Source organism: Bacillus rossius, chromosome 10, assembly GCF_032445375.1.
Source record: "Bacillus rossius redtenbacheri isolate Brsri chromosome 10, Brsri_v3, whole genome shotgun sequence".
Lineage (NCBI taxonomy): Eukaryota > Metazoa > Arthropoda > Insecta > Phasmatodea > Bacillidae > Bacillus > Bacillus rossius.
Window position 1 is genome coordinate 21,122,386 of NC_086337.1, and position 27,061 is coordinate 21,149,446.

Below are 27,061 nucleotides of genomic sequence, written 5' to 3' on the forward strand. Positions count from 1 at the left end.
TAACAAAAATGGCGTCGGTCTAATGGTTGTACAGGTGTTGTATTGCAAAATTAAAAAATTCTATATCTTCTAAAGTATTTGGAATTTCTTATCTCCGCCGGTTGATTTGAAAAGAGGAAGTGAAAGAGCATAGAATAAAAGTATTTTCGGATTTTTAGCATTTTTTTCCGCATATACCGTTACTCTACATATTTACCAAATTGTTTAACCTCAAAATTAGTGTCAAATATCTGTAACTTGTCATTAAGTTTAATCAATTTAAAGTATTCAAATTGAAGCATTTTACTTGATTCAATTTACACTTGCAAAAAAAACTTACGCACAATAAACCTACATGGAAATTAGTCTTTTTCAATGTCCTGTAGTCTGAAATATGTTTACTAATGTCATCAAATGTAGAGCTGTACTGAAGAAGCAGATTTTGCCAATATTTAGTTGAATCGGCATTTCTGCCAACTTCCAATACTCTTGTTAATTTTCGGCCGATATTACTGAAAAACGAAAGAGTCTGCCATAACCTAAAAATCCACGAGTACCCTTTTCACTTTTCGTAGTAGTACTGCATTCTTTCAGATCACATTATTTCTTAGCAACATGTGCCAACCGTACATATCAAGATTTAACATCCTTTTTTTTTCAATAATGTTCTTTAATTTTAATATGTCCTAAATAAATACATTACCATCACGGTAAATACACATCTCGGTTATTACGGCAACTATAGTGCAAATGTGGTAACTATCATGCTTCTGCAGTAGTTATGGTATCTACAAAGAATCTGTAGTTCTTTTTATGGTAATTATCTTAAGATAACTATTGAAATTGTACTGTAGTTATGGTACATCCATATTTCTTCGTAAGTTGTTGTTCATTTGTCTTTTCTTCATATTTATATTTACGTGCGCCATTACTGGCAGGAAGTTTCATAAAAATTTTAAACGGGACTTTATATCACACATTTAATGGCGTAAATGATGAGACCCCGGACAATTTAAACGCTTTTTACAGTAAAATGCGGGAAATGTTTCCGCATAAAGCGGGAAATACTTCCGCATAAGGCTGGGTTCACAATTGAAAAAATAACAGTAACAGTAACAGTAGGTCGTGTGCATAGGATAAAAACGCCATGTTTCCTAACCTAACGATTCACAGGCTGTGTTCCAAATAATCCGCACTCGCACTTGCACTCGTGCTCATACACCCACAATTCCTTGCGTGCAAAGTGCATGCTCCATGCGTGCTCGCCATTTGGAACACAACCATACTCCAAAGTAAACACACCCATGTGTATGAGGTTTCCTACAACAATGTACAATTCTAACAGCTTCATTAAGACATGTACGTTGGTTTATCCATCACCGAAATGCATGTATGTATATGATTATGTTTCATCATGTTAAAATTAACTACTGTGGCCGGCAGTTATCTTGGCGTGTCTCAGCACGGGGGTGCGGGGACAGCGGGACCGGAGAAAGAAGAGGGGGTAAGCAGGCGACACGTAGCCGAGAGCCGTGTAGTGGCTGTTAGGAAAATATCGCCCTTCAGTGTATACCCGAAAATGGAAGGGGGTGTGTGTGAGTTGGGCGGCTATTAACAAGTAAGGGTCTTGATAGCCTATTGTGGAGAAATGATGAGTATGAAGCGTTGACGGAATGAAAGAACGGGGAAAACGGGAGTACCTAGAGAAAGTAATAAGAATAGTAATATTAGTAATTAATTTTAACTTAATTTTGTTTTTCGTCACCTAATACAATCAATTATCATGGAAAGAGAACTTCACACTTACATTAAACAAATCATATAATATATATGATGTTTTGAAGGTTATAATATGCATTCTAAAGTGGAAGTACAATGCAAATTGTATTTACATTTATAATAAATAATCGATTATAGGTGCATTAAAATATAAAGCCACACATACACAAGCATTTTTTAAATGCCATTAACGTTGGTAGTCAGGTGTTTCCTAAACGACTGACATGAAGTTAAAGCAGCAAATATAACATAACAAGCTCCATGTTTACTTAAATGTACATCCAGCGCTAAATGGAACGTTTTAGGTACGGAAACCGGAGAACGATAAAGGCTAGACTGGCTCCTGCGTCATCAACTGTGAGATAGCTTTCGCGCGGAGAGCTACAATTGCGTAATGTTTTGGTCGTTTCCTTTTTCTTGTAAGACTTTTGTTTTAATTAACTTTGAGAACACAATGAATTGAGAAGCATAGTTTTAAATTTATTTTAAATACTAAGTGACCTAGTTTTCCAAAATAAATCGTGTCTGGTTTTCGCTAGTTACTGAGTTAACATTTCAATTAATTTTGGTTAGTATAATGATTAGCAGACATCGTAAGTATATTTAATGGGACAAAGTAAAACGTTACAGGTTTAGATAATAGTTTGTTACTTTTTCTGACAGATGAGTACAAATATTCGAGCAGAACCACTGCAATTTACACAATGTTACACTTATGTAATACAAGTACAATTCATAGGATTTCTCACTTTTGGTTTGGTAACCCAGCGCTCTTAGCCAAAAGGCCTTACCGCCCTGGGGCCCCCACGGACGTGGATACAGACTTACGTAGTGTAGGAAGTCACGCGCCGAATGTTTTCTGTTCTGCTAGTACAACCTAGCCGCTGACCTTGACAATAGGGTATCACTTTCTCTTCCCCGCCAGACAGGACTAGGGAGCTCAGACACCAAGATAACTGCCGGGCATAGTATCCTAACCTGTACCTCCGGGACAATTTCCGTGCTATTACCGTTATCATACTTGTTAATCTTTGTTGCATATTTGTTCCACTTCTTACAGATCACATGAAGACATGGCGTGTTGTTTAATAATGAACAGGTACTTACAATGAAACGTGCATTGTTCATTTGCCATTGTTTTAGATCAATAGTCCAGATGTAAACGTAAACAAACAATGGTTACGAGAGTACGCAACGAGCATGCATTCAAACGCACTCGATAAGCGCACTCGTTCTCGTGCTCGCACTTGAATATATGGAACAACACTCTCGTGACGTCACTTCCGAGAGCGAGTACGTGAGCACGCATGTTTACCTATTTGGAACACAGCCACAATAGCAGAAAGTTGGTCATGTGCATGGGAGCGAGGTCGTTCGCATAGGAGTGAAATGAATATATTTTATTTTGATCGCGTACGCATGGCACAACAGCCAATGAGAGAAGAGCAGGGTGCTTTTTTGGCGGGACTAGAAATATGTTTATATTTACTAACCATATTGTGGTAAGAAAATGTCGAGATAATAATAGTTTTATCGTTATTTTGAAAGTTAATATGTTTATTTACTAACACTGCAAACAGATGTCGCATAGTTCGCGAAATTTCATTGGCTGAAATTAACAGTAAGAATTCAATTGTGAACCGATTTCGCAGTTCGCACAGGTCGTGTGCATGGCTTGCTATGCACTCGCTTAATTTTTTTAATTGTGAACCCAGCCTAAAGCAGGAAAGTGATACATTAATGCTATGCGGAAAATTATAGAAGTAAAAAAAATTAATCACGGAAATTCGTAAATCCCGGGTACGTAAAAATGATGTGTTCATGTATACGGTCGATCATGTTACATTATAAAGTAAAGGATAATAGTGTTGTAAGACTTTTATTCCGATATAATGAGAGTCTTTTTTTTTCTATAGGTACAGTGCAAGAAAAGCTCGCTCGAATTTCGAGTTGTTGAAAAGCCACGAGCTCGAGTTCGAGTATTACTAAAAAAACTCGACTCGAAACTCGAATTTCGAGTACTCGCAGGTGTCTAATTATGAGTAAGGAGACGAGTTCAAAATTCTTGACTACTTTGCTACGAATGAAAAATCTGACAGTGCTGTGATAAATGCTGAATGTCTTTTCACAAGTTTTCTTGTGGAACATAACATTCCGTTAAGTGTTTCTGACCATGCCGGCCCACTCTTTAGGAAAATGTTCCCAAATTCTGAGACCGCCAAGAGATACGGTTGTGGTAGAACTAAGTCGACAGCTATTATGCAAGAAATGGCTGCATCTGCCACCGAGGATATTATTTCTTTGTTGCAGTCTGTACCATTTTCGATAGCAACAGACGACAGTAATGATTCAAATTCTAAATTATATCCTTTGGTAATTACATTTTACGATGAACATTTGAAGTCTGTATTGTCCAAATTGCTTTCGTTGCCAGTTTTAAAGGGCGATGCCACTGGCCGAAATATTGGCAACCTAGTAATTTCAGAATTGGAACATTTGAATGTCCTTTAACACACTTACTTGCATTTTCTGCAGATAATGCTCCAGTTATGCTGGGAAGCAAAAATGGTGCAGCTTCTGTGTTAAGGGAAAAACAAGAAGCGCTTATTGTAGTTGGGTGTCCCTGTCATCTGATTAATTTGGCAGCGGAGAAGGCAGCTGCTGGCCTCCCTTGTAATGTCCATGACATTTTGATAGATGTCTACTACTATCTTGAAAAAAGTTCAAAAAGAAAAGAAAAACTGCAGAAATTTCAGACGTTGCATAACAAAGAAGCACGAAAGATTCTTAAACACGTGTGCACTAGGTGGTTGTCTCTTGGAAAATGTCTTCTTCGTTTTGTGGATCAGTGGGATCCTTTATTAAGTGTTTTTAAAGATGAGGTTACTGTTCAGAAGAGTGATTCATCTCTTCAAACATATAAAATTCCTAAACAAAGTACTAGTGCTGCACCCAAAATCCCCACGTCTTCAACACAAGTTTCGCCATTTATAGTTGCCACTTCCAGCAAAACAGTAGGTCTATGCAGTTCTGATGTAAGGAAGCCTGATAATGAGAAGGAAATTAAGTCCAAATCAACTGAAGCTTCAAGATCAAAATCTGGCCTGTGTGCAAAAAAACGTGAAACACAAGACATTTCGACTTCATTTGGAAAGAAAAGAAAGTTGGATTCAGACAAGGAAAGTTTGACTCATTCTTCACCAGGTAATGCTAAGCAGAGCTTAAAAAACATAATTTCAAATATCACAAGGGAAGAAAAAATATTTATGTTTTTATCCTCACCATTGAACAATGCCATATGTTATTTTTTGCTTCATGTGACACCTTCTTTTAATAAAGTAAATGTCATTTTGCAGTCAGCGACTCCTCAAATACATGTTGTCAGGAAATTACTTTGTGGACTTCTTCAGGAACTCTTATCCAAATTTGTCAAACCAGTAGCTATCAAGAACAAACAATTGCATGAAGTGAAGTATCACTTGCCTGGAAACCAGCTAGAAAATTCAGAAATAGTAGTTGGTTGTCAAACTTCAAGGGTTGTTGACATGTTGAGTGAAGCTGACAAAATTGTTTTTTTTTTTTCACTTCAGTTAAAAAGTATTTGATAATTGCCTGTGACTATATGTTACATAAGTTTCCTCTAAACGAAGAAGTGTTGCAAAAAGCAGAAGTTGTAGATGTTGACAGGATTGAAAGGGCTTCATTTTCTGACATAAAATTTTTCCTGGAAAAATTTTCCTTTATATTGCCTGTAAAAGAAAATGAGAGTAATGACTGTGCAATTGACGAGCTACAAAAACAATTTATTTCACTTCAGCTAGAAGATGTATCTTCCATCATAAACAAGGAAGACAGAATTGATGCAAAGTGGGTTAAATTAAGTTCTGTTGTGGGTGCTGATGGACTGCCAAAATATGACAGATTAGCAAAAGTAATGCTCTCAGTATTGAGTGTTCCTCACAGCAATGCTGAGTGTGAGCGGGTATTCAGTCTCGTGACCAAGAACAGAACTAAGTTCAGACCTCATCTTTCAGACAAATCTCTAGAAAGTTTGCTGGTTATGAAATGCAACAAATCAGGTGTTTGTTATGAACAGAAATTTTCAGATGACTTTTTACAGAAAGCGAAGAAAGCTACTGCATCTTCTCTGAAGAAGCAGTGATTTTATCCAGTTTTTTAAAGTGGTATTGTGAGTGTGTGCTACTTTTATGGACTGTTAGGAAATTTAAAACTCTAAATATGTGTTTTAAATTGTTTGACTTCAACTAAGAATCAACCAATATATATCAACCAATATTCAACCAAACACCATTATAAGTTTTAACACTTCTGGGAAATTAAGGTAAGTGTGACTTGAGTTGTATATCTTAGTATGTTTATATAAGTTTTAACTTGTCAATTTTTTTTTTTCCTTCCAGAATATTTATTTATTTGAATGCACATATTATGTATGCCATTAAGACGGTGCTCAACAGGTCATAAAAGTTTTGATAACATCTCTATAAGGACATAAGTTTTTACAGATACTTGTTCCAAAACTCCCGCGAGCATTTTACGCACTTTTTAAACATTTTTGCTCATTGTACTATTTGAGAATTTTAAAAGTTGGCAAGTCTGGGTTAGCTACATTAAAACACTTTAAAACACTATGGACGGTTAGTTAGGTTAGTATAGCTACATTAAAATAAAAAGAGAAATATAAATATATATAAATAAACCCGAGGTTGGCCGAAGGTGAATATTCGGGCGTGTTCGGGCAGAGACAGAACTTGATGTACATCTTAGGCTTCCCCTGCGCTTCCACCCCTACATTCTTTCCCTTTTTTATCCCTTATTCACCGTGCCGCTCCCTCCCCTTTCACAAGCTCTGCCCAAGTGACCGTCATCTGCGATCGGGTTCTGCGCACATTGGCCGTGGTGTTGTTCCAGGCGAATTCTAAACTGATACAAAAGTACTTGATACTTGAATAGTGTACTCGTTTGCAGTACTTGATACAGGTGTGTTTCAGTAACAAAGTAGCAGTTTGATACTCTGCAACCCACCTCTAACGTTGGCCAAGCGTAAATTAAACAAAATTCAGAATTGAAGATGGCTCTCATCCTACAGGAGGCTGGCTCACCGGGCACCCCGTGCTCCTTCAGCATGTGGCCGTTGACGGGGAACTTCGGCGGCTGCCACTGCTCGAACTGCCGGAGCAGCTCCGGGTCCCCGCGGTACCTCAGCAGTTCCGCCACCCACGCCTGCGCCTCCGACGCCTTCCACTTGCTGCCTATCACCAGCAGCTGGTACGGCCTGCGCAGCGCCACACACTCTCCGACCTCGTTCGTGCAGTCCCCCCGTCAGCGAGATGTACATCCTAGCTCAGACTAATAAGATAACCTGTTTTATACACTATATTTGGACGTAGTTATGCAAAAAGGAACCAACCCACATGAAACCTATTCTGAGTATTTTGAAGTAAAAGTTAATTACAAAATGTAATTCTCCTATTGATAATATAATGTGAGTATAATTTTAATGGTCTAGTCCTAGTATAAATACTGATATAATAATAGCAACGACGGTAGGATCAACCTTGTACTATTTTAATTTATTTTCAAATAAAATATAACAAAATTGTGGGTTGGTTCCTTTTTGCATAACTACGTCCATTTATCCACTGACGCAAAAATGACGAACTGCACAAAAATATGTTCTTCCTCCTTTTTCCTGTTATATATCTGTGCATAAATAAGTGTGGATGACTGATTAATAATGGTTTACATTAAATAGGCCTGTTAAAAGCTTCAACTAAGGAAATCAATCAAAGCTCTCTTAATATTCAATTTGACTTTGCAAGAAAATTTGCTATTCATTTCTGTTTGAAGCTTCGGTTGTAATGCAAAGCTTCACGTTCTCATGTGAAGCTTCATATTTGCTGCAAAGCTTTATAACATTGGACGCCTAACAATCACTCACGAAAATATTTAGTTTTTTTTTTTTTTTTTGGTATATGTTTTGCTTGAATAAAGTTGGATACTTTAAAAATCAAAAGTGTCACTCAGGAACATTCATGCCGAGTTTGAAGTCTGTAGGACGTATAGGTACTTGAAAAATTAGAATTTTGATCTTTAATACCCTTTAAACCCCCCTAGGATACTGATTTTCGTAAAATCTGTTCTTAGTGGATGCCTAATGTAACAAAAGTATTATACATTCCCAATTCATAGTCTGTAGGTCTTATATGTAGTTACAGAGAATTAGTGATAACATAAGGTCAGTGAGTGGTATAGACAGAAATACGTACATATATGGTGATAACCCTTATTGAAACATATTATAGTATATAGTTTATAAGGATGATACTAGATATTTCCACTAAAAGATACTCTCAAACTAATCTTTTTGATACCAGCTAAAAATAAGGTCTCTTGCATAAGTTTACAAAACATGTTCTACAAAAATTTTAATAATGGGATAGTTATGCTTTCTCACAAGGCATCGTGTTATTTGGGTTGCAAATAAAGCTCTATAATGAGACAATATAGCTCTGTACACTGAGCAAAATTAAAATATCCCTAAAATTTTGATGTTTATAAGTAAAAAAGCCACACATGACACATTATTGATGGTTCACAAATAAACTTTAATACCTAGCAAAGTTGATTAAAATTTAAATTTTGATTACGATTTGTGTGTTGAGGAATGTATCCAAATTTCCAGTTGATCGCAAGAGTTCTTTCCAGTGCAAGAGCAGCAAAAACAGTCATTTACACAATTTCACCCAGTCACTTGTTCATAAATATACACAATTTCTCCTTCATTCAATTATATTGCACATTATTTGCATTTGTACTTGGATTCTGGTTCAATTTAGTGTAATTTACTCCAACAAAACTAAATATGCTCTTACCAAGCACAGACTGTACCAATGCTGTACTTTCTCCTACCTGATTGGTTTTGTTGAAGGTTTGTTCTCTCTGTGTGCAACGATGAATAACAAAAGGTCTCGTTCATATGCAGACAACTTCACACGAGTGTGGAATGTAATCACCTGGCAATCAAGCAAGAAAGAACAATTCACATAGTACATTACCAACTTGCCCCTCAAATCACATTCAATTTTTATCTAAATAATTCAATCCCTTGAAAGTACATGATAACTAATAAGTCATAACCGCAGTCAACTTATTGCTAAAATAATTTAATAGTTATGACTTCAAAAATGATTTACAATTTGAATATGTTCTATATGTACACTCGGTTACAACTAAATCGACTCACACTTCCAAGGTGCCCAAAAAGGTATTTTTTTTTTTAAATGGCTTAACTTATTTTCACAAAACATTTTTTTTGAAAGCCTAATGTTTTTACTTTACAATGATACCATTATCATGGACATTTCTTCAGTATTTTTATTTATAATGCATTTTGAATAAAAATGCAGGTCTATGAAAAATCAATTGGTGATATTTAAAATTAAATTACAACAAAAGAATCAAGCAAAACAAACAAAACTTCATTGATCAATACTTGGTATTACCTTTCCTTGCCTTTACAACAGCTCGCATGTGGTTCCTCATAGACCTTATTAAGGTTTCAACGAAGTGTTGGGGGATCCATCCCACTCCACTTCTCCTTTAGTGCAATCTTGAGCTCGCTGAGGTCAGATGGGGCCGGATTTCTGGCTCAGACTCTCCATTTGAGCTTGACCCATAAATGCTCAATCAGATTCATATCGGGACCTTTGAATATAAATACTGTATAGAATTCGCCAGCCCAGGTTAAAATTTATAATACGTTTTGAGGTAGTTGGTTAATTAACCGCCGCAATCGCCACCATCTCCAGGGCATCGACTTGTGGTGGTCCCTAGCGGACAAGTGTGGAACTCTTCAAACACCCCTTCCCCACCCTCCCTCAAACACGCGTTGTCCTCCACCCACCCTCTACCCCACCTCTCATCCCTACAGTTTTGTGACGCACAAACTCCCGTTGAACGACCTTGAGCTGCAGTGAATGTTCGGTGGGGGGTGCGGGGGAATGACAGCAGGCGACAGTGCTGCGCTCTAACGTGTAAATAACAACTAAGACGATACAGGGCGTTAGGGCAGCGCACTGCAGCGGTGAAGTTCCCAAGCTGCTCATCAAACGTCCTGAAAAATGTAGAGTAAATCCTGTCCACTCGCGACTTCTATACAGTATATATATTCAAAGTCGGGACCGAGGGCTGGCCACACCATCGTCGAGACCAACCTCCTCCATGAATTGCCAAATGGTACGCGCTGTATGACACCAGGCATTGTCATGCATCAACATGAAGTCTTCCCCTATACATCCTGCGAAGGTCACAACATGATTCAGGAGAATTTCCTCAATGTATCGTTCAGCAGTCAGACCCAACTTCCACCAGGTATGTAACAGGGTGGCCACTCTTCTGGGATAATAAAATTCCTGGTTTTTTCCAGGTTTTTTCAAGGGTGGTTTTTATCAATATTTGCATACAATTTGCATTTTTGTTACACAAAGCACACACAATATAATGTTTTATTGGCGTTAAACAATAGACAACTTAACTATAGGCTTAAAAATTAAATCAATGAACTTGCTTAAAACAAAACCTACCACCAACAAAAAATTTATAATCTCACGTCACAAAAATTACTTGACACCAAACGCACGTGTTTTGCCCCTCTTGCGTGGCTGGCTAATGCTGTTCTTCCCATCCATGCTACCGATATAGATTTTAACATTACAGAAATTGCAAATAGCGTTTGTCCCGCACTTTGGATCTTTCTCCACCCATTCAAACTCTTCCGTACATTTGTCATTGTATGTGGTGACCGAACTCGTTGACATTTTGATAGTCTGCGCCAATTACATGTTAGATTAAAAGATTCAAAACAACGTCCCGCACAACTAAACTTTTAAAAAAACTCGAGAAAAGTATCCGTGATACCGTGACGCAACAACATGAGCGCAAAGTAAAAACAAATATACATACAAAACTAGTGCTACCAACATGCCGTGCGAGAAATTACTACCATCCTACAACAACATTTTCAGCCAAAATGCTGTTGCTTTTGAATACAGAAACATAATAAGTATGGAAGTCTGAATTGTTAACGGTTTCTTACGTACTACAAAAGTTTTTAAATGCAATATGAACAAATTAACTTCCACAAAATATAGCACACGAGCACACTGTCGTGCTTTGACGGGTGGTGAACGTGCTCATTTAACAGCCGTATGTTATTGTGATCGTTACTCCATAAAAAAATTCCCGGTTCTAATAAAAATTCCTGGTTGATTCCAGGTATTCCTGGTTTTTTTAAGAAATCCTGGCTATTTCCCGTATTTCCCGATTTCCCGGTTGGCTGGCCACCCTGTGTAAACAAGATATGCTTTTTCCTCAAAGGATACGCCAGCCTACATCATGCTGGAATCGCCACCGTACGAGACTGTTTCAGCGAAAAAGCACCGTGAACATCGCTCTCCTGGATGCCCGTAGACCCGGCCTCTCCTATCACCACCCTGGACACATATTCTACTCTCGTCAGTGAACATGATGAACTGCCATTGCTTGATGCTCCAACTGACGTGTTCTCGAGCAAATTCGAGTCGCGCTTAGCGGTGACGTGTGGTCAATTTTGAGCCTCTAGCGGGTCATCTTGGAGCGAGGTTGGCTTTCTTCAAACGTCTTCTGACTGTCTATTGACTAACAGCTACTCCTCGAACTTGTCTCAGCTCCTGTTGCACATCGACGCCCGTGAGATACCGATTTCGCAGTGAAGTTGAGACGATAAAGAGATTGTACCTCTGAGATGTACGCCAGCACCGGCTGGTATGTGGTCTCCGAGTGAAGGTACCTCCTGGAACCTTCTGAGTACTCTTGAGACAGTAGATTGGCTCAAGGTCAGATCATGAGCAACTTCTTGTTAACTGCAGCCAGCTTGCAACAAAGCAACAACTTTTGAGGCTTCTTCTGGCGTAGTATCCATGGTTTTGCAAAAACAATGAATGAAACGTGCAGAGATGTGTTCAAGTCAATGTCCGATAAGCGACTGATGAGAAATGTTAGACAAATTGGAATAATTGCGGTGAGCAACACATGGTTACAGACAGCATTTTTCTATGCTTACATTCAGATCAAGTTAATTTGAAAACTAATGTACAGATTTTACTGATAAAGTAGTCCGTGCAAAGATAAAAAATTAAACTGTCAAAAATAAAATGTTTTGTGAAATCAGTATAGCCATTTTAAAAAAATTATGCATTTTTGTGCGTACTTGAGGGGTAAGTCGATTTCGTTGCATATGAGTGTATAATGGAATTTTTCATCCATCTTTCAAATGACTAAGTACTTTATGGGCTATTTAAAGTGACCTGAAAAACAATCACACAACTTTTTGAATCAAATAATTAATGATTGTGAGAAAAGGCCTTTAAACTCATTATCCATGAATGCACAGGTCACAACTATTGACACACAGTTTAGTAAAAGAACAGATAAGGTGTAAAATTTGGCATAAGGAATAAAATGTGATAGTTTTTTGGTACATACTGTTCAAAATAATTTTTATCATTGCTTTGTGCTTACGATTTAAACGTAATACCAACAATGCTATTATGAAACAAATTTAAATGCATATAACTGGTGAGAACAATTTAAAAAAAAAAATTAATGGTATCAAAACAGATTTTTATTACAACATTTAATATTCAAACTACAGTAAACCATATAACGAAAATAAAACTTCAGAAAATTTCCTGCATAATAATTTAAAAAAAAAAATGTAGTGCCGGGACGATTCCAAAATTTTCGATTCCGATACCCGATTATTGATTCCTTAAAAAATCCTTCGATTCTCGATATTCACCTAGTTAACTTAATATTAAATAATTCAAATTCTATTTGCAACATTTTTTTTTCAGCTTTCAATCCATATATCATAAATTCATATTTATCAAATTTGAGTACACAACTAAGTTATTAACATTAACTCATATAAATGTTTACATCATTAGAAGTTAATGGCTCATATGTCGAAGGGGTCAAACTAATCTAAAATTTGTTTTGTAATACGAAATAAACTATAAAAAAAATTTTAAGCTTTCCTTGAGCAGTATAAATTATTTTTGTTAATACAACTTGCCTAACTTAGAGAAGGGTACAAATTAACTAAAAAAATTGTGAAATGAAACAGTAACAAAATTAAGCAACTAGAGAACTAGCAAATGAAAGTGTTGTACGTACTTGATTGTGGTATTTCAGCGTTAAGTTACATTTAAGAAACACACACAAATTCATTCGTTGTTATTTAGGCGTTGTGGTAACGACCCAACAAAATCTATAAAACACTGTTGACCAACTAATCATTATCTTCACACCATTAGAAAATGAATGTTTGTTTACATTTTTCCGCTTTTTGGCGCGTTTTAAAATGCTTGTGCTGCCACGTACGGCTGGGTGACGAAGTACAGAGCCTGGTACCTGGTTCGCCCGTAATAATCTGCTTGATACTACGACGCTGTTCCAACTATATGCCAGCGCCCCCGGCTGACGTGGTATGGCCATTCACGTAAGGCTGTTCCAAACACAGTTCGCCCAATCATCTGCTTGCTTTTGTATTTATCCGTTGTCGCTGTTCCAAGCTGACGTCAGTGCCCCGAGCGGTGTGCGTAAGCTTTAAAACTTCGCCTGTTTGTCATATCTATCCAAACATTATGCCGGAAAGGAAAATAAACGCAGTAGTTTTGCGTATTTTTACACTATATTTTTGGGTTTAACATTATAACGTGAGCGTGTGTAAGCTTTTGTTTGCTTTATTGCATTTATGATTAATGTTTCGTGGCGGCCATGTTGCGGTGTTTGTTTACCAGTGACGAGACATGTCTTTTAGACAGGCTGTATCCGAATACATAGGGATGCGTCCTTAGCACACACATCCCTACATCCCTTAGCAAATGCAGCCACAATGTAGAGGACGCATTTCTAATGGATGGATAGTATCCGAATACTTTTACTACTAGCACCACCTGTTGACTGTCAGTCGTACTAATGTTCACGCAGCCATTTTGTGTAGGGATATCTACGAATATTCAGCAAAACGTAAATAATAAATACCTACCAATTAAAAAATAATGTAACGTGTATGTTATATATGTTAGCGATCCAAATAAAATACATTTTATAAATTGTAAACTTTAAAAATACTTATGAGTTTTGAATTATCCTTTAAGTTTAAATTCGTATTTTTATTATATTTATTAACGTCTTCATTTGTCTCAGTTTAAGTTATCACTTTCGCTTATAATGTTTTAAACAAATATTTTGCAGAAAATCTGAAGTAATATTATACACAAACAAAATAAAACCCAATTCCGAAGCTAATGGATATAGGGACGCGTTAGTGGATGTGAGTGTTGCATCCCTAGAAATCTCGAATTAGTGGATGCGTGAAGGGATGCATCGGCATCCCTTGTGAGAATTCGGATTCAACACAAAGATGGCCGCGTCCACTACGATGCACTTTTAGTGGATCCCTTAGCTAAGGGATCCATTAGGCCAGTATTCGGATACAGCCACAGTATTTAAATTTCCTGTAAAAACATTGCGATTTCGCATTTTAATACTAAATTTCGTGGAAAAACGCTGTGTTGTGGCGATTTCGCGTAAAAACTGTATTTTACGGTGATTTCGCGTTTATCGTCGTTTAATCGCGATCGCGAAATGAATACGCCCGTTCCTAATACGCAGTGATAATTTTTTATAAATAATTTTTGTACTTTGACTTGTTTATAACATCGACCCTAGTTTTAGATATTGTTTATTTGGGGAAATATGACTGTTATAATTATATGCGTCTAGTCAGTCATAACCCCACTCAAAGAGTCGTTAAATAATTGTATCTGACAGATTTGCAATGTTGTGAAATGATTTTTTTTTGCTACATGCGGGAATCGACTTTTATCATCGATTATCGATTATTTAAGTAGAATCGGTAGGTATCGATGAAATTGGGAATCGGTTTTCCCGTCCCTAATTAGAATTCCTCAAGACATTTTTTAAATAACATTGTAACAGAGCAAGTGCTCCGACTGTCATTTCTATCCCAGATGTGATCAAAAATATAACTAAGCATTAAAAGTTAAGCTGGACATGTACTATAAAGCATGGTTGGGTACAGAAGAGCTTAGGATTATTATATTATTCTGAAGCACAGGGCTACAATGGTCTAGTGGTCTGAACCTACAATGAGGGTTTAATCAACATTTAACCCCTCATTGATCTAGTCACCTCAATAGTCAATACCAAGTAATAGAGGCAAGATTACATGGTGAATAGTGATAAAACCAAATTTAACAGCAAAATCAAGACAATACACCACCAAATGAAATGAAAGTCACTACACTGCCAAACACCACTATTGAAGTCAATAACACCGAAATGCAGCAAAATATAAACCTCAAATACCTCATTTCAGCTATTAAAATATAGAATTAAATTCATAAATCTTTTGTTTGAATTTTATTCAAAAACCTAAAATTGTACGTACAAAGTAAAAATAAAGGTATTTAGTTTCTATGGTTTCATTTTATAAAGTAAATAAAAGCAGTCTGTAGCTGATTCCATACAGACAACAGCCTACAGAGAGACATCATAATGATTTTGGACTTTTATCACTGCATACTGATTTTTTGATTATCAGACGTTTTGTTTGCAGTTTTTTGTTGAACTTACTCTTATCAGTATATGTAGTATTATTGTTTTGCGTAAATATTTTAAGTGTCTTACCACAAACTGCAAGCAATTGATCAATGTAATTGTGCTTGGTTTATTATTATTTTTACATGTGTTTTAATTTTTAATTTTAAATCCACTATTATGCAATTATGTCTCTTTTATAACACCATAGAATCTTGGCTCTACCAATTAAGTGTTGAAACTTAATTCAACTATTATTCCCTTTCTGATACAGATAATTAACTACGTACCAAGAAGAAGAAGAAAAAAAAGAGAGCTGGTTTCAATCCTCGTCTACACATGTAAGCACTCAATACACGTGCGTCAGAATCACTGTCCAGCTAGGTTAAATAAAGAATATATCCTACCTCCTCCTGATTCCCAAACAGTGCAGCCAACAGTGTAACTGCATTGTACTTGAGGTTTTTGAGGTTCTGCCACACCCTTTCAAACTCCGCTATGTTGGGAGTTTCCGGCAAACCTGCGTGCAATTCACACACACACACACACACACACGGCTGTTAAAATAAGGGTGTCTCGTAAGAGAAACTAAACAAATTCACAGAGTTTGTGAGGTGAAGGCAGGGACTGAATTCTTTGAGAAAGAGGGAAAAAGGGAGAAATTGCTTTTGTGGCACGAAGAAAACAAATCACGTTCGTGGTGTTCATAAATAAAATTAATGGACTCTGTAGTAGGAAAAATACTACTTATGAAAAAAAATTTTCCCGTGTTTAAAATCTATAATCTATATTATGTTTTCAGAAATGGCATTGATCAACTAATGGATGCTGTGTTTCGCAACAAACTTCACGTTTCCATAAAAATGTTGATAAATTTCATAGAGAACTTTAAAAACAAACAAATTTTGTTGTTTTCCACAATTTTCACACTTCACCATATTTTAAGGTCCTTAATAAGGCAAATATACATATATATTTATTAGTTTACCAGATCAGTAATTATGTATTGTAACTATTTACTTAAAATGCATATATATTATAAGTGCAATATTTTGAGAAACTCTAATAAAATTAGTAAAAAGGTAAACATACATAAGCCTAGTAAACAAACAATTTGCTAGTGTTGAATTTTTAAATTGTCACATTTACTCCATTATTTTCTTTGAATCTTATTCCTCAAATCTTGAATCTTGTGAATACTAGAAATTCAGTGGTATTCGAGGATTTTACAAGCCCATCCAATCCACACACACACACACACACACACACACATATTAATACTAACATAAATTTTAAATGCAAGTATAGGGAAAACTTGTGCATCTTATTAATATATAATACATTACCATAAAACAATGTAACTCACCACATGTTAACGTGTATTAAGTTAAAAAGCATTACATCTCAACCTTTTTATCTTAAAACATATCAAGGTAACCTTCCCACAAAATGTTTCAATGAAAGTGCATTGTCTCATGGCAATACATATGTTACTATGTAATGAATAGAGGCTAGAAAAAAGAGCATCTATTTTTTCCAAAATTAGCATCTACTATTTTACAAATTAGCATCTATTTTTTGTGTACCTAATTAGCATTTTCATTATGGTATTCAATTTTAAATAATAACGACCTTAATTGTAAAAAAAAATAAGTATTTAAGTATACCAATACTTACAAATAGCATTAATACATATTTAATTTTGTACAAAAAAACATTTGATTGAAGCATTTCTGTGCAAATACTACCAAAAGCAATTTGGCATGTAAAATTCATACTAAAATATTTCTAATAAACATTATATGACTTCAAGCTTTCTTGCAACCTTACTAAAAAATTCTTCCCCTTAAGATTAAAAAAAAATGAGTGATAGTTACCACACTGAAATGAAAGTGCTGTGAAAAGATCAGCATTACTTTCTTTGAGTTTTTTTTCTCCTGTCTGTTACAACATTATTGTAATGGGATAGAAGTCTTTCACTGCCAAAATTGTTTGTTGGTGTCGAAAAAGCTTGAAGACAAAGGTTCACAAACGCTCCATAATCTGTATAAACAGCATGCAAGATTCGCTCCACATCCACTTTTTCCCCTTTCTTAACAGCATTTTCAGCCACAGTATTGATTTCCTTGTAACCCCTGGAAATATTAGTCTGGGGTAGTTCTGAAAATCCTCTCAGCTTTCTTCTTCCTCATCCTAAATGCACAGAATCATTTCGGGGTTGAAGGCTTGTGCAACATTTTGAAAGTGTTCCCTACTTGGATCCTTTTAGACAGTTTTGAGTCTTGCTGAACAAGGCACTTACTTCTGCCAAGACTGCCTTTGTTCCTGGCAGAAACTTCCCCTCAACAACTTCCCAAAAGCCATTTCCAATTTATCCAACTTTGCGGAGAGATGATGCACGATTGGATACTTAGAGTCTTCAAAAATAGTCAACAAATCCACCATTTCCTTAGCATGCTCCTTTACAAATGTTACCAGAGCTGGTAACACATTTTACCTCCTTTTCACTGAGCTCAGACAAAAAGTTGATGCCAATGTTGTTTATTTCCTTCATTTCTGGAGTTTTGAAGAAATGAACAACATCTGTGAAGTAATCAGCTAAATAGTGTATGTCCCCTCCATTTCCCTAAGGCTCATGCCACATTGATATTAGGTTTTTAAAAGTTATGGTTTAATCTTAATGTTATACATTAGGTTAAATAACTAATATTCCTAACTAACCAGGAATGTGTTTCTCTCGTAGAGTTTTAACACACCCCAAATCTCCACCTTTGCCAGTAAATTCATTGATCCAATCTTTAAGTTGTTTACTCTCCAACTTTTCCAAGGGGATATTTGCTTTGGCAAATGCCTCTACAGTCCTCTTTGCAAAGTACTCTTTATCTAGTTTCCGGCATTTCTCCGTGTTTCCAACTTGCAGAAGAGAAGTTTGTGCAGGTTATTTTACAAATTTCTCTTTCTTAGTCTTGTGTTTAGCAGAGGTCACGTGTTTCTCTAAGCGATCTTTTTTTTCCTTCCCCAAGTGACACTGCAACTGCAATACTTACAAAAAACAGTTTTGTCATCAGTTGTATACAATCCATGCATCTTAAAACTGTTCCGCTCGTTCACGTGCTGTTACAATGGTTCGACCCATTGTAGCTATAGGTTTGAGATTAAAGTAGTAAATATCACCGCAAAGTCCGTCTCAAAACATGAATGTTATGCGAAAAAAATTTTTGTCTGTGCCGCCTAACGAAGGCAGGAAATTATAACTGTAAAAACTACATCAAAATTACATGAACACAGGAGCTCAGTTTATGAAAGTATGTTATCACTGCAACATCGCTGTAAAATTGCAGTCACAAAAAGTATAAATAACCGAACTACCGCAACATGGAAAAAAGCGGTCTACTATTAAAAACAATAGGAAACACCAATCAATTGTAAAAGATTACATTTATGCCCTAACGCAAACTAAAAAAACATTAGTACAATCCGCTTTGTTTGCATCGTACCAAAAACATACACACCAGCCATATTACCATGGTGCAGTAAACACTAAATAAGAGAAAAACTGCAGCCAAGATGGCGGATGAGTTGTGTTTATTTATTGACATGCCGATAAGCCAAAAATGACAAACGTATGTAAAAATTGGTAAAATTATATGTGCACGCATGTTGCAGACAATCCACGAAGCACTAATTTATTGTAAATACTGGTTTTAGTATGTAATAGAAGAGTGTATCCAGTTTTGGAAAATCTACAAAAACAGTTTTTTCTTGCAAGTCTGAAACGATGCATTTTCAAACATAATTTGGGCAACTTTAATTTATTAAACATCTAGCAATATTGTGACAAATTATTAAGTTTTTTACACCTGAATGGTATTTTACTCTAGTTTTGCAAAAAAATAACATTTATGTTGAAAATGAGCAAAAATATCATCTAAAGTGGAAATTTGCAAAAAAAAAAAAATGGCATCTGTCACAAGTTGCTAATTTTTCCGGCCCCTAGTAATGGAAACAAGATAACATTGTCAACGCAGGATTATAGAATGTTCTGTGCAAGTGTAGAAAAATAAAAATGTTTAAAAAATTTTACGGAAGGACGATGCCTAAAACATCTCCTTAAATCATCCCACAAATGCTCTATCAGATTCAGAAAAGTATAAAATAATATTCAGTGTAATTCATAGCTTTATCCATGAACCTGTTCTGACTTGTAAATATCTTTAAGAAAAATATTAAGAACCAGCTTAACACGACAAAGAATGGTCTACTCTCACACACACCCATGTAACGTCCGAGATCAAGCTTCAACATTTCCTTGACCAGCTCTCCGGCAAAGTTGCCTTCCAGAATCTTCTGCAGCTCCGACCATATTCTCTCCCCGGATATCTTCTTCAGGCCATCTGCATTGTCCTGAATCGCTTCAAGAGTTTTCTCTTCATGTTTGTGAGGGTCTTTGGCAATACGGCCATAAAACCTGAAAAAATATCATCAACCCATAAATATATTGACAATTAACTGAAAACTCATTATTCATTACTTAAACTATGTGAAACTGTATTAGTGAAATTTTTAATTTGATTACTAAATTTTTCAAATAAATTTATTCTCCAGTGGTACAATTTAAGATACAGTGAAACCCTGATTATCCGTTTTCCAATGGACCATGAGTAAAAAACGGATAATCCAGGAAATCCTACAATGTGGGAACACACTCTAAAGTTACCAAATGCACAATGTATGTACTATTGCAAAAACATTCAGTGAATCAGTTAGGTATTTCCATAAACTGACACCAGCAGCATACTGTATATACACTTTTCATGGGGACAAAGTAAAAAAGTGTAAAAAGCGGGAAAGTGTAAATAAAGGGAAAAGTAAGAAATACGTTAAAGTTAATTAAAATACAGTCGCATCCTGCAGCGTTCATAACAAATGCGGGCTATATTACACATACGCATTGCACCACAGTAAAAAAATTTTAAATAAAAGGGCCGCAAATTGGACATTTACCGTCAATAGCGCGCCGTGTGCGGAGAAAGGTCATCGTACTCAATCAGCTGTTATGGCGCGACGTACCCGCCGGCTGGCTCTCTCTGTTGTCTGAGCTGCGCATGCGCAGTATAACTCACTCAACGCTCCACCTCCCGTGTACCAGTTTTGTCCAGTTCTAATACCAGTTTATTGGTATACGCACCAGTTTTCTCGCTGCCGTGACGTGTTCAAGTTTACGTTCACCTTGATTTCTTGATACCAATAATTAATTATTTACGATCCCCAGATATAAATGGTTAGTTTAAAAAATATGCGTGAACTGTACAATACTTCCGAAATTATAAAATACGTTTAAAACAGTTACCAAGACTCCGCTCATTTTATCTAGTGAGGTTTATGTCTCGTACCAGTATTTCGGCTAAGTTGTGACATAAATATAGTAACAGAACGTTTATACATTCGTGAGTTTACGTTTTTCCCGAGTACATTTTAGATTGCCTCCTGCTATAATTACTCGGACTTTTACACGCCTAGGCTTAAATTATTATATGTTTAGAAATAAAAGCAACTTTTCATGTTATAAAATATGTTTATTTTGCGATTTCAAATGTTCACTGCCGACTATAAAAGTTACGTTTTTCACAATGTTTTTAGGCCTACTATCGTTGTTACGTGATGTAAATAGCGGGATGGATTAGATTTTTGAGACGTAATTCGCGTGAAAGTATTGTATTGGATTAAATGGGAACCAAACGGGACCTGAAGAATATAGTGCAAATAACGGGAAAACGTAAATAACGGTAACGTAAATAAGGGGTTTCACTACTTCCTTAATTTTTTTAAATGAACAAAATGTGCCATCCACTGGGATGTTTGATGCCCGAACTTGCTGGAACCAAGAAAACAAAACTTTCTCAAGCTCACTGTATTTCGACTGTCTTGCCATTTTCCGTTTTTTTTTTGAAGACTGGCCGAACTGACTTGCTTGTTTCCGAATCTCATTTCTTCTAGCGAAGATAGAATTAAGAGTCGATGGAGGAATACCATAGCGCTTTGCCAAATCAACCCGTTTTTCACCTGGATTTTTTTCAACGGCATTTATAATTTCTAAACGCTCTTTAATGGTTTTAACCTCTTTTGTAGGCCGATACATATCACTGAACCTTTACAAATTTCACACGTGCATTAAAGTTAAATGCGTAAAGCTAATTTACCGTAAACAAAGAAAATCTCGCGCATATATGGCCGGCCACGGAAACGCTAGGATGAACAATTTTGTCTATGTTTCTCGCAGGATTTCACTGCCGCTAAATAGAAACGTATTTACGTTGGGCTAGTATGTACAGTATATCGACCACGGTTATATTGTTGTGTCGATAATCGCACAAAGCAAGAACTATCGTGCGAGCATTAGCTTTCGTCTGTTGTTTTATCGAAGTTGGTGAACCTGTTAGCAACAGCGTCATGCTCACTTTATTCGTTTTCTTTTAGTAATGGCCGCCATATGTAAATATTGGTATTGCGTGTCGTGTAGACACGCGTAAACTGGAATATTTCTCGGGAATTTGAATGTGAAATCGGTAAAAAGCCTGTAAAGTTCAACCCGTTAAACCGGGTTAAAAAATATTCGTAAACGATGGAAACTGGATTTTTTTAACATTGTTCTTGCAGGATTTTTTCGGGACCACGGACATTGAACAATAAAACCGGGAAATTCTACAATGCGGGAACGAATAAACAATGTTTCACTGTATTTAAGAGTGTAAGCAAAATAAAAATAAAAATAAAATAGTTACTGTAAATCATAAAACTAAAAAATGACAACTACACAAAGGTATAGTAGTGCCAGTCACAAAATATAGAGTGCGTGTATTTTCAACAGTAATTAACATCAGTAATGTAGTTAGGCTGATCAGCTGCCATAATGGCTTAGAAGAATAACAAACTAACATACAGATTTCTGGCATGAAACATGAAAATACAGATAGGATTTAGAAGTTTGTTACCCTACAAGTTTTTTTGGAATATTAGTTTTGTATCACCACTAGTTCAAACTAGTTTGACTCTTTGGTAACAGTATATACATAAAACATATCAAGATATCATTTATCAAGCTTAATGTTTTGTCAGCACCACAATTCAGACACTGGTGTAAGAAATCAACACTAGTAAGTATGCAACATTTGCTGGGAGTGATTTAGTCAAACCTCAGGAACCCATGCAAACCCAAAATCAGAATGGCCAGACCAGGTCAGTCAGGTGTCTTACCACTGCACTATCTGTCTCCTTACACAAGACACATAAACATACTTATAAATGTACTTTTCCATCTAGTTTAAGAACCTGCTTCAAATAATCATGACTGACATTACAAATGAAATCTTGAATTTACAGGTTCAATACCGATAAGGTTTTAACATCTGCAGAAACAAAATGTGAAATATTTGTATATAACCATTTACAAATAAAAAGGTATAAACATGTAAAATATTTTTACTTTTCCCATAAAAAAAATATTTCAACTTGCATTTTATTGTGAAACTGTATGTGACTACGTACATGGAGCACGTGCTGGAAATTTAAGCATTCCGACCTCAGACGGGCAGTAGCAGGAAAGCAATGGTCTGTGTGTTGCTGGAGGAGAAGGACCTAAACTTTTACCGAGTGAAGCTCGTCCATATTCCTGCTCAAAAATGCTTACTGCTGAGGCAGTCAGCAGGGCGTGTTCTAGGACTGGAGTGAGTGGTGTTGATGTTACTCTAAATGAAGTAGTGCATTTAGTCAATATGTTGTTTCAAGTGACTACAAATATTATTTTACAAAATATGTACTAAAGAGAGTGAACTGAAAGCTAAATTCAACAAGATTTGCCACAACACATGAACTTCAATTTAAAATTTAAAAAATCTGGAGAAAATTTAAATATTTTGAGTTTTATAAAAAAAAATATATTTTCTAATAAAGTGATATAAAGATTATAGTGGCATTTTGCTTAATGTGGTGACTCATGATGGAGAATGGACTCGAACCATGTTCTGGCATACAGGGATATGGAGAGCATAAATGGAAATTTGCCAATGTACATACCTACTTAATTAACATATTATAAAAACACAAATATTGCGTTAAGTGAGAAATGAGTTATTGGTTTGAAAGCTCTTAAAAATAACTGGTTTTCTTTATAATACCTGAAATATCTGAGAATCCTCAGAAAGTCTTCTCTGATTCGTGTTGCGGCATCTCCAACGAAAGCGACTCTCCGGTCCTGCAAATCGTCGTAGCCATGGAAATAATCATACACCACGCCATCGAGTCCTGAAAGCCCAACAAGAGCATCTAACACCGAACAAACTTCTGAATTATAAAATACTAAGTGCTCAAGAGTTACGAATCAGGTTCACTCACCACTCTGGTATTATTTCTTTTTTTTATTACAGATACTTATGAAAAAATATTTTGAAAATAAGACTATGGAAGCCGGGTTTTACACATTACTCAGGTCAACTATGGCGTAGTCAGGCAAAAATTTTAACTGTGGATATTTGCCAGACCTTTTAATAACATATCTGATTAGGAAGATTTATTTTTTTAAAATACAGTTAAAAATACTAACTCTATCTCTTTGAAAGCTTTAAAGCATTTTTCATTGTTATTTTCCATAAGACTTCATCATGACCTACCAAAGACATGGATAGAGTTCTGTTATTGGTGGTACTATCCCTAGACCCCAATTGCTTGCTCAATATATTAAATTAAAAAAAAAAATTAAAAAAAACCATTTCCCATGGTTTTCTTTTTTAGCACGAATCTTTGCTACTGATTCGTCAATAGCCGTGCCAAGTGTTTGTAAGCATGGTGGATGTTGAGCAAAAAAATTACTTACCGTAAGATATGCCCCTTCCCCAATTTCCCTGTCTTGTACAGTGTATGTCTGCCTCTAATGACCTCATTGAACAGACTTAAAACCAAGTGAATAAATAAATAATAAATAAATAAAAGAATACACACGTTCACATTCTCGAGAAACCCTACTCACCAAGAAACATGGAGTTAATGGTCAGATCTCTGCGGTTCGCATCCAGCTTCCAATCTGTAGTGAATTCCACATCTGCATGTCGCCCATCCGTGCATACGTCAATGCGCAGAGTTGTTACCTGACAGACACACAGGAACGGTAACTTTGTGGTTACAGCAGAACCAGACACAGAATTTAACATAATTATTGTCACAATATTGTAGATAAGTGAACTATGGAAAATATAAACCCTTAAGTTTAGCAAAAAATATAACAAAAACATTTTAACACTAAACAAACTAATACACAATGTAAAAACTAAATGAGGAATGATTCAAACTTATAAATGCTAGATTTCAGAATAAAACTTCTCATGCAGCATCTACAAATTAATTAATTTTTTCTTGCAAATGTTAATCACAGCAGAAACTTAACTTGTAAGAGCTCATCACATCAACAAGCAACAATCTCTACATAATATTTTTGCATGTATCGAATATACTTAACCTTAATTATGTACTTCGTGAATTATATTACATAAATATTCAGTACATAGGCTGTGCGCACTAGCACTAGAAAATTTATATAAATTTTTAACTGAACATCATTCAGAATTCAGCTAGTAAATACTTAAGAAGAATTTGTTAAGTGTTTTTGCATGCCTTACTGCAGGCTACAAAGAAAATATTTTTGAAATTATATACTTGACTCCAAAATATGTTTACCTTCTTTTAGAAAAAAAAAGGTCTATGGAATTATGATTTGCATTATTGTGAATATCTATCAAATGAATAAAAGCAAATTATTATCATACTATACTTCCTCAACATATTTTCCATTTCATGCAGCATAACAAAATGTAAGTACTATTTACCCAAGTTTTCCAAGCTAATGTGATGCAAAACAATATGTAATATGTAATCTGATAACATTAGTCATGACTAATTATAATTAAAAATCATCTTGCAATAGCAAAAAACCATTAAGTTTTAGGCAAGATCTGATTTACTTTAAATTCTAGTAGCGTAACAAAAAGTGTTTATGTCAAATTCACACACAAATCTCATGAACTACATAGCCTATTACTATTTAGCCTACATATTCCAACTCCAGTATCTCAGAAGTGGTTGGTAAGCACTGTCATTACCATTATGTTCTGTGTTCAATTTCTTCTCGAGAATGGTGTCCTCATTCTTTAACATACTTTTTGGTTCTCTCCATCCAACACGTTCTCAGCATATCACTCTACTCGTCCCATTCACGGACATTCCGACACGACATTGCCATCATCCTGGTGTCTGTCTTCAGACATCATGTTAGTGAAAATCTTGTACGTAATGCGCGGAACTCACTGATGTGACAAACGGAAATTATTAATTATTTATTATCAATTTCCTAACATCTGTTGTGTCCTGCCAGGATGAACGAATTGAAGAGTGTAAATTAACCCTACTAGAATCCAAACTGAAAATATTTCTTACTGTAACTATTTTATCTGTGGTAAATAATAGTATGTGATATCTGTAACAAATGGTAGTATATTATTAAAGTGTTGTTGTATCATTGACATAACAATCATACAACCTATTTGATTCACAGAATTAATAAGTCACACTATAGTATAAGTCAAATTATTTGCTAATCTAAGATAATTGGAATTCTTTCAGGGGTTTTAGTTACTCATCAATCCAAGTGCAAAGTAGTAATCAAGTTCCTAATATTAATAATTAGGCAAAGGTGTAAATCAGTTACTTCAGATCAAAAAAACTAAAAATTATCTCTCCTTTAAGTTTAGTTCATGTTGAAAGTTACAATAAGCTAAAATCAATTATATATGAGTGTGTGCCGTTTAGTAATCAGATGGTGAGCAAACCTCTGGGTTTCAGTGAAAACCTACTACACCAGAATAAACATCCTACTCAATAGTTACTTACTCCAAAATGAATTCCAATCATGTACTACGTCTAAAACTAATACTGGGATCCCGGTATAATATACGATAAATTAAATTAGTCAAGTTAGTATGTACGCAGAATAGGAGTTACAATTTTAGTTTAAACTTTCAATTCTTTAAGTCTCTTTGAATGAATAATTGTTTATTAACGTGGATAGAAATCTTGAACGTAATGACGAAAATTTATACAGTGACGGGACGGGACTGGGACAAACCAACCTCGGTTTCAGCAAACCACACCAGAAACAGTCCTTTGGGCACTCCTCTCGAACGGTCTCCTGGGGCTGGTCATCGGACTGGCTCACGGATCGTCCTTCTCTGGATACTCTATCGTCGAGTTGAAACGTTCTTCCACACCTTCCTTCAGTCAGTCGTTGTTGGACAGGACAGAAGTAGACTCGGACATCAAACCTTCATTGGATTTGTAGATTATTCTTTCGCAGGTCAATTTTAGATTATCCTCAAAATTATATATTCCTGGTAAGTTCTTTTCTACACGTCGATATCAGCAGCTAATGGTTCAGGACTCGTTGATAATAACTGGTAATTCTTCGTAAATAATTTTATATAAATCCACTTAATTTCTTGCAAATATCAATAAATCTTCTCTAATTTTCAGCAATCCAGCTTGAAATATTTAATATCGTCATATTTCTTGTAGT

The 27,061-nt window shown here is 35.7% G+C and overlaps 1 protein-coding gene across 3 annotated transcripts in view; it reads right to left on the reverse strand.

Moving 5' to 3' along the window:
* The window catches only part of LOC134535820 (CCA tRNA nucleotidyltransferase 1, mitochondrial), a 42,807-nt gene that overhangs the window by 8,353 nt on the left and 7,393 nt on the right, over window positions 1-27,061 (reverse strand). For all 3 annotated transcript variants that reach the window (XM_063375116.1, XM_063375118.1, XM_063375117.1), the window contains exons 4-9: window positions 24,467-24,584; window positions 23,619-23,745; window positions 19,719-19,912; window positions 15,852-15,964; window positions 8,689-8,792; window positions 6,879-7,051 (exon numbers count right to left, since the gene is read on the reverse strand). In XM_063375116.1, the coding sequence (XP_063231186.1) occupies window positions 6,879-7,051; window positions 8,689-8,792; window positions 15,852-15,964; window positions 19,719-19,912; window positions 23,619-23,745; window positions 24,467-24,584 (829 nt within the window). The remainder of the gene's footprint in view (window positions 1-6,878; window positions 7,052-8,688; window positions 8,793-15,851; window positions 15,965-19,718; window positions 19,913-23,618; window positions 23,746-24,466; window positions 24,585-27,061) is intronic.